General features: G+C 38.7%; 1 protein-coding gene across 1 annotated transcript; it reads right to left on the reverse strand.

Moving 5' to 3' along the window:
• Positions 1-255: 255 nt before the first annotated feature.
• Positions 256-4,659, reverse strand: LOC134004343 (interferon gamma-like). Its single transcript, XM_062443575.1, has 4 exons — positions 4,465-4,659; positions 3,697-3,768; positions 1,363-1,647; positions 256-402 (listed from the first exon to the last, which is right to left on the reverse strand). The coding sequence occupies exons 1-4, from the start codon at positions 4,582-4,584 to the stop codon at positions 256-258; spliced, it is 624 nt and encodes a 207-aa protein (XP_062299559.1). The 5' UTR covers positions 4,585-4,659.
• Between the last annotated feature and the right edge of the window lie 4,204 nt (positions 4,660-8,863).

Genomic DNA, 8,863 nt, shown 5'->3' on the forward strand with positions numbered 1-8,863 from the left:
GTACCAAACTTCCCTAAAAATACATATTTTCAAGACTATATTATCTACTAGGCTTAGGCTGCTGGTTCACTGTTACATGTTAATAAATATTCCATAATCTATTAAATAAAACCTTAAATAATTTATTTTAACAAAGTTGTTTTTAAGAATAGGCACATTGGCTGCAGTTATTTCTTGATGTATTGGTTCTCATGATGTTATTTAATCAATTTTCATAAATATTCTGCATCATTGTTTTACTGTTTCTTGTCATTATTAATGTAATTGAGGGCGTGTTTTGAACTTCCGTGTTTGCCGTCTCCGCCTCCTTCGCTCCTTATTCCGTGTAATGAGTGTGCTCGCCTCCTCATACAGCCACGGGAGCTCCCACAGTGCTTTGCTCTGGACGACCATGTCATCCATCTGGAAAGACAGGGAGAAAAACACATTGAATTAATTTAAAAAAATGTTCTGGTTACAGTACACAACCAAAATAGTGAATAACTAAGAAAGCCCTATATGAAGTTGTAGAATAAGTAAGACGTATGGAAGTCTTATATGGGCTTACAAAGACCTTAGTAAGGCAGTATGGAGGTGAATGCCTGACTTTAGACCCTGCAAAAACACTCCAGAAGCCTTACTTTAAGTCCTCGACAAACCCTATTTAAACCAAACCTGACCCAACTTAAAGCCCTCAGTGAGTCCTGCATGAACCTTTCATTAGGGCCCTTCATAAGTCCTCTGTACACTCTACATAAACTTTACTTCAAGACCTACATAAATCCTGTATAAGCTATACATACCGCTTCTAAAATCCTTGATTTATGCCCTGTACAACCTTTCCACAAGCTTAACTTTAGTCCCTACCATCAGCCTAACCTAAAGCCCTCCATAAATGCTAAATGAGCATTATTTTCAGGCCTTCATAGGCCCTCAGTATGTCCTTGTTAATTTAAGCCTTTCTACATGTCCTGTGTAAACCCCTTGAAGACCTACTTAGATCCTTGTAAAGCTTCACTTAAAGCTCTGCATAAGCCCTCTGTTTACCCTAAATAACCCATCCTTACACCTCTCTTTAAGATCTACACAAAACCTCCAAAATCCCTACATAAAACTTGTAAAGGTCTTACTTCAGGCTATACATTGGCCCTCCATCATTACTGCATAGAATTCCATCAGCCTCACTTTAAGCCCTCTGTAGGACCTTTATAAACATGTAACAATCTACACTTTAAGTCCTCCATAAGCAATTCATAAAATCTCCATAAGTCCTAAATAATCAACTGTAAGCGTTACTTTATGCCCAACACAAGTGATCGGTGAGCCCTACATAAACCTACAATGGCCCTCCTTATACCTAAGTCTAAGTGTATGTCTCTCTACCTTGATGTCTCTGAGTTTCTGCAGACCGTGCAGAAGCGTTTCTTGCTCGTTGTAGTGCCTTTTCAAGAATTTGATCTTCGTCAGGATGTAGCCTAGCTCCTTCCTGAGACCACCTGCCTCGGCATTACTGGCAGTGCCAGGGGCGGCGGTGGGGACAGCGGGGGCGACAGCAGAGGCAGGGGGCACCTGGGTTCCAGCTATGTGGGGACTCGGCACTTGCTTCATCATGTGCTCAATCAGCTTTTTATAGGTGTCCAAAACAGCACCCATAAACACCACCTTTGTCTGAGAAAGAGACACACACACAGATAGTATCAAATACAGTATTCTGTTTCTGTACCAAATTTCATGTTTCTGCAAGTGGATTTTAATAGACATGAGCAAAGTGTTGCTTGAAAGGTAGCGAATCAACCCAAGAGTGCACATGATTTCATTGTCCTTTAAATAAAACATGAGCTGCTTTTCTCTCTGCTTGACTTGTAACTGCCTCAAAGTGTTGAAAACCTTTCACACAGTGGAAAAACTCTGTGGTTTCCCCCACACACAAGTTAATTTGAGACTAGAGTAGGCCTTAAAGGGGAAGGTCACTTGCCTGTTATACATGAATTACAAAAAGGTTTCATCTTGTTTGGATGCAAGAATTCAAGCTATGCTGTACTCAGATTTTAGGAGCTAGAAAACAAGTCTGGTGTTAAAACTGATGAAACTGTATATTTGTATATTCCAGTGGTTTTGAAGGGGTTGTATGAGCCTGGGAGAAACATTTAATCATCCAAATTATCTTTCACTGAACACTGACAATATGAGTGGGACATCATGGCCTAAAAAGGTTATTTCACCATAAATAAATGTCATGTAGGTGTTTAATATTTGGAAAAAATTCAAAATGATGAAATGGTAAACCTGTGCTGTTGTGGTGAGGGAAGAACAAAATGGGAAAACCCAAAGAGGAGTGTGTGGTGGGTGGCAATGAAGCCTGCTATATACCACTCTCTTTGCTTTGGAACAACAACCTTGTTTAAGCTCATGTTTTTAATTGTTAGGACACAAAGAAAGAAGAAAATGTGTCATATGATCCAAATGCTGCAATTTGATTAAAAAGTCGAAAATCAACAACAAAACAACAAAATCTTGTCACATTAGAGTTAGCTCATGTTTGGTTGTCTGATGCCAGGACCCAGACTGCTGTGCCAACACACAGTCACAATATGTCCAACTCAACCATATTCACAACACTTTCTCAGAGTTTAGAGAGGTTTTGACTGACTTCTTAGTCATGGAAATGAAAACTATAAGACTTAAATGTAAAAAAAGGTTAAAAACAACAGATAAAACAACTCATATTGGCCTTCCGGTTTAAATCTTTAGAGATAAACCTGAACTGATTTCTATCTTATCTTGTTAACCACACAAAACAACTTCACTTATAGCAACAACCAACTCAGTTGCTGTAGAATTTAACATGTTAAACAACTTTGATCTGCGAGTAGTAGTTCCTTGTTCTGGTGCTCAGTACTCGAAACTTAGTAAGTGGCTTTGCATCAATGTTGGTGAGGGAAGAGTGAAAGTTGCACAAAGGTTGCACAATGCAGAGCCAACAGGGTGACAGGGTGAAAAAACTAGAGCACAACACAAACTGGAATGCAATAAAGAAACTGATCACATCCGACATCACTGTGAGACAGAAACCTGAGGAAAAGCTGCTGACTCAGTGATCAGCTTAATGGGAGAACATGAATCTCATCCTGAAGCAGTCCAGTGTGTTAATGTACACAACAGCCCATTTATACCTCCCAGTACACTTTGAATTAACCTAATAAACCTAATGCACCTTCATGTGTAGGGCTCTGTGAAAGCTGTTATTTTCTGCCCTGAGCAATGTCTCCCAGGCTTTGCTCCAACAATAAACTGCACCACATCTTAAATGAAGAGTTCAGTATTTGGGGAAATGTGCTTATTCACATGCTTTCTGAGCATAAGATGAGAAGATTGATATCAATATCATGTATCAAGTATGGAACTGCAGTGGTTAGATTAGCTTAGCATATAAACTGGAAATACTATGCAATACTACATGTTAAAATCGATGAGTTTTAGAGTTGTTAATGGGTGTATTTTTGTTTCCCCCTGCTTCCAGTCAGGTGAACCATGTCCTGACTCCAGCTACAGACTCAACACACTGGCATGTCACTAATGTCAATCTGCTTATCCAACTCTCAAGAAAGCAAGTAAACATATTGAACTGTTCCTTTGAGGCTATTGTTAAGACCATGGTTGGAGTTGTAGATGTACAGAAGCTAAACTGGTCAGATGATAAACTTGACTTCTATTTACCTCCATTTTGCCATTCAGTAGGTCTCTGGAGAAGACCGGCCTCCCGTTAAACCTCTCTCTCACTGGAATTTTCTGCAAAGACAAAGACAAAGCTTGTTCAGGTCATGTTTGATATAAAATATATATCTAAAAACAAAATGTAATGCAAAAGACACAAAACACAAATGTGTCCTTATTGGTGCATTCATGACAGTCTGACATCAGAGATTTCAATGTAATTGCTGTATAGCACCAAAGGCAGACATGTTGTACAAAAAATGAAAAAAATCAACCAAAAACTTTGTGAATGTTTTTGTTGTCTTAGTGGTGCGTTAATGGACAGACTGACATCTGAGACAAGCTGTGTTATCAGGTAATCAAAAACAAACAAATAATGAAAAAATAGTCAAAGCTGACTCTAAAATATCAGATGTCGGGTTGTCCTTGAATGCACCATCAAGAACAGCGTCCCTGCTTTTCACTGCATCACCACAGTATAATATGATTTACACTTTATTTTACAACTTTTAATGTATGATAGTGATGTATTTGTATATAACTGACTGAAGTGTGAAGAAAAGGAAAACACCAGAATAGTCCTTCAGACATACAACAAATGCAAAGTGTGTGTGTGTTCGTGTTTCTATGTGTTTGTAGTGAAAGCATCAGAATGAGAGAGACCCAGGTGGAGGAAACAGAGAGCTTGTATCTGTAGTATCAGTATCAGTGATACAGCAGCAGTATAACAGCATCAGTAGGACTAAAAGTAGTAGTATTCACTGTACTCACATAGTGCTGCAGGAGGTTCTGGATGGTTTTGTTCATCTCTTGAGGGATGTAAGAGCCTCTGACTTGACATACAGACAGCCAGAGAGACAAACAGACCACTGCTCTCAGTGCGTGTACCATGGTCTCAGCTGATGTTTGTAATACACCTTGCACTGTAGTTGCTGGTTCGATTCCAAAGCCTTGTCCGGGCCTGATGTGACTGCTGGATTTCAATTCCTGTCAGAGCGTTGCCAAAAAACGGAGACGAGCTGCCCTGTCTTACTGATTGTCTGATTGACAACTGTGTGTCTCTTGCCCTGAAGTTGGCTCAAACTGTTTGACTGACTTGTCATGAAAGCATATATTTATAACTCAGAGAGAGAGCGAGTAAAAGGGGCAGAGACACATAGAGAGACACAGAGGAGAGAGAGAGAGTGATGCAGCGATGATCTAGGTGTGAAAATGTGGTTGTGCTGTTTCCTCTAAATCACCAAACTTCATAGAAGTGGGTGAGGGGTCTCCTACACACGTATGTCAAACACAAATCATCTGCTTCTGCTGAATTTCAAATAACTAAGTTTTAAGGTTATTTTTAAATGGTTGTACTGGGAGCTCTAATGGTTTCTAGTTGAGGCCTGTTTGTGCATGCAACCCAAATGTATTGAGGTTGCAGTTGAAGTCATTGGAAACCGCTTTGCCTGAAACAGTTAAGTTGCAGCCTGCGTTGGAAATCGTAAGATCTTGTAGAAACGCAATGGAAACCACTACAAACTATTGCAAATCTTTTGCATCTGTGGCTTCATTAGGAACTCATAAGGTTTGTGATGACGATTTGTGCCGGCATCGGAGCATTTTAGGGTGTCAGTGAGGCCATTCGAAACCCCTGAAATACTGTCAGCACATTTATTCTCAATGAACATGTAAATTCTAATTGTAATTGGGAACTGATGGTGGTTTGTATACATCAGAGCATTTTAAGGTACTATTAAAGCCATCAGCCATCAAAAGCTCAATTTATGAGGGTTCCAAGATTTCGGTGCATGTGTTATGCCTCTTCTGCTCTCCATGTGTATATGTTTACCTGCATGCAACCAAAGCCCAGTCAAACATGATTGGTCAATAATACTCAATACAAACAGTCTACAAAGGGAAATTACAATGCTTGTCAAATCTTGCCCCGTTGCCTACAGATTTTGTATACGTATGCAGATATCTGTTTATGGAGATTAACAATTATGTAGTTAAATTATAAAACACACACCAACCAAAGGGGGGAAAAGTGCATCTTTTGGTTATATTTTCAGCAGTGGATTGATGCCATTTTGGTGTAGTAAGTAATTTTAGCAGCAATGTGGTTATGAGTCAAAACAAGCTAATGGATGTTTTAACATGACGGAAAGCATTACATGTGGGCAATCTGTGGTTTAATGGGGAACTTTGATGGTGTATCAAATTTACATGGAGGAACAATAGAGACCACCGAAGGAGTAAGACTACTATTGATTGTGTCAACAATTGCATCATGCAATATAAAATATGATGTAATAACGTAATAACATAATAAGTAACAAACCCACACAGGAATACCACCAACTCTGCAGCTCTACTGATTTTATTTGGCCTTTTCTAGTTCCTAGTTTTGGTTTCATGACACATTTACTGTTTAGTCCAGTCTCAGGACGTCACAAACACGACTCCGATGGGATGATCAAGTCTCATGGGCATGTAAAAAAAACTATAAGATAATAATAATAATAATAATATGCATATTAAGCTTCCTAAGTCGCCAAAACACTAATAATGCAGCTTTTAGTCAATGCAAAGACAGGAACTGTTTCAACTGGCTGACTGGGCAAACACCAGTTAGAATTAGGGCCATTTTCTTAAATACCATAAAAAATAAAGAGGTTAAAAAAACGGGGAATTACTCGTACCTGTACCACTACTCAGATTTATGCACATTTAAACAGTTGCATGTGTCTTCTACTGCAAAGATCTCATCCTGCTTTAGGCTTCATATGACAAAAACACCAGAAAAAGCACTTTTGTACAGACCAATCACGATTATAGACCCTATTGTGTGCAATAAACTTGAACTAATTGGTTCACTCAGTTCATTTCATGGGTAATGTTGAACTGGCAGAAGTATGGAGACCAGTGAATATAGTTATCTAAAGCAATAATGTCAGTTAGCCTCAATAGCAAATAGCTAAAAGTAATGAGTAAACAGTTGAAATTGTTAAAAATGAAGATGGGTTGTTTAGTTAGCTAAAAGTAATCAATAACAAATACCTGAAAAAGTTGGCTGGATCATTGGTTTTATGGTGGTTATATGAAAAGTAGTAAGTATAACAATATGAAAAGTCACAATAGTCATGTTTATAGTTAGATATATATGAGGAGTAGTGTTAAATAACATTATCTGTTCATAATAATGTATTTGAAGTGCAGGTGAATGGGTACTGGAGCTCATATGGTAGGACTGTGCGGGTTCGTCAAGAAGGCAGGGAACTTCTGAACTAGCATATGATACATGACAATACCTTGTATAGTGTTTACAAGAAGGTTAAACGGGAAATTATGTCATGTAGGAGACACCCTGTCTGCGTGAAAGGTGTTGAGCAATGCACGAAGTGAGAAGAAGTGCCTCGTTTGGTTTAAAGGAAATGGACACAAGGGGCTCTTCTCGTCAACCGCAGATGCCTATTTATACATTAAGACACGCAATTTTTAGAAGTGTCAGGGAACAAATAAGCTATTGGGCAGTCGGAAAACTGAAAATATGAGTGTAGATTATAACAGGCCAAGTAAAGAATCTCTACTGCATGCTGCAAGGAAACCAGAAACAAAGTGAAACTGGGGAGTCTGTTTCAGAGAAAATGTTTTATAGTAAATGAGAGGAGAAGCTGCGGTGACTTTACGGAATTCATAGGAAAGACACTTCATCCAAACATCTGACCAGCTAACAAACAGCACTACAGCAGCAACATTTATAAAAAAATTGAACATTATATTATATTTTCAACAATATTCGTATGTGGCATCTTCAGTACAGTTGAGGTGTGGTTAGTGTCGGTTAAGTAAAACCACTGTACAACCTCGGTCACACCAGAATTTAAAATGGGGAAATATTGCGGTTGAAGTCAGTTCACTTAAATGAAATCGCTGAAATAAGAAGTTTCATTCACTTCGGTGAGCTTTGACCAACTGACCAATATCAAACAGTGTTGACTTGAAGGAACACAATCCAGAATAGAGGAAGCTATCATAAATGTGTTGCTTTATCTTCTTTTATTTGACCTCCTCTGTCAGAGTATAAACTGTTATGAGAGTCGATGGTAAAAAATATGTCCTTTGAATAAATTGAATGACCATATTGTTAGTTGTTGAATAAAATTATGGACAATCCTGAGAACAAAATGCCACTCGAGAATAACCACACAGTGCAGAGAAAATACAGTAGAAGCTCCTGACAGACTGACACTAGCATCTTCCAGAGAAAACCAACCCTATGAGTTGCTTTTCCACCTTTTGATAGTTGGTATTTTTGTGTCAATACAGGCCAATAAAAACTGCTTTCACTTATTGTACCTTTTGAAAAGGTGGTTTCCAGTGGGTTTTTTTTTTTTTTAGCTTGTGGCCTCTTAAAATGAGGCAAAACTGATCTAATTGACCCTTCATTACAGGTTATGGTCTTGGAAAGCTGTAAGAAGTTTTCATTAGCTTTTAATTGTTTCCAAAAAGTCCAAGGTGATGTTCTCAGTGTCTTATTCTGTGCTGATCAACAGTTCACAACCAATAGATGTTCAGTTTACTCTCATTAATGACTAAAGAAACCAAAAATATTCATAATTTGTTCTTCTTCTCTGAAGGATTTCACAGGGCCTGAATATTTAATCAAAAGTTCATATTAAAAGCAACAGTTAGTCACACAATTATGTCTGGATGAAATCCTGCCTGAGTCATCTTGAGATCTTCACAGATTCACCTTGGTGTGCGGCACCAAATTTCCCAGGGGCGATCTGACATTGCAGAGGGAGGGATGTGTTATGATAAGGGGATTTCTGCACTCTTAAAGGTGGCAAAAACTAAGTGGCTTAAACACATATACCATGTAGCCTATTTCAGCTACCTGCAGTTTTTTGGCAATTGATGGTAAACATCTATAAAAGTATTTATTTAATCTTTTCTCATGCATCATTATTCACTCAATACAGCTGATCAGCTGCAATTGTCCTCTGACCTTTGACCTACTGGCTGCTGGCTTGGCGGCAGAGCTCAGACGTTGAATCGAGTGCTGAGCTCAGCAGGAAGCAGAATAGAAATGCAAGAAAACAGGAAGAGTAACAGGTCGACTTCGGTGTTGATACACAGGTAATACAGATGGGTATCCCCTACTCACTCACACAGACACATACAC

This window comes from Scomber scombrus, chromosome 22 (assembly GCF_963691925.1).
Source record: "Scomber scombrus chromosome 22, fScoSco1.1, whole genome shotgun sequence".
NCBI classification, from domain to species: domain Eukaryota; kingdom Metazoa; phylum Chordata; class Actinopteri; order Scombriformes; family Scombridae; genus Scomber; species Scomber scombrus.

What these genes read in the sequence shown, in the direction of transcription:
- LOC134004343 (XM_062443575.1), bottom strand. Translation starts at nt 4,584, where the DNA reads ATGGTACACGCACTGAGAGCAGTGGTCTGTTTGTCTCTCTGGCTGTCT. An exon ending in AGAACCTCCTGCAGCACTAT is followed by an intron (nt 3,769 to 4,464) that starts GTGAGTACAGTG and finishes TTGTCTTTGCAG; the next exon opens with AAAATTCCAGTGAGAGAGAG. An exon ending in TACTGAATGGCAAAATGGAG is followed by an intron (nt 1,648 to 3,696) that starts GTAAATAGAAGT and finishes TCTCTTTCTCAG; the next exon opens with ACAAAGGTGGTGTTTATGGG.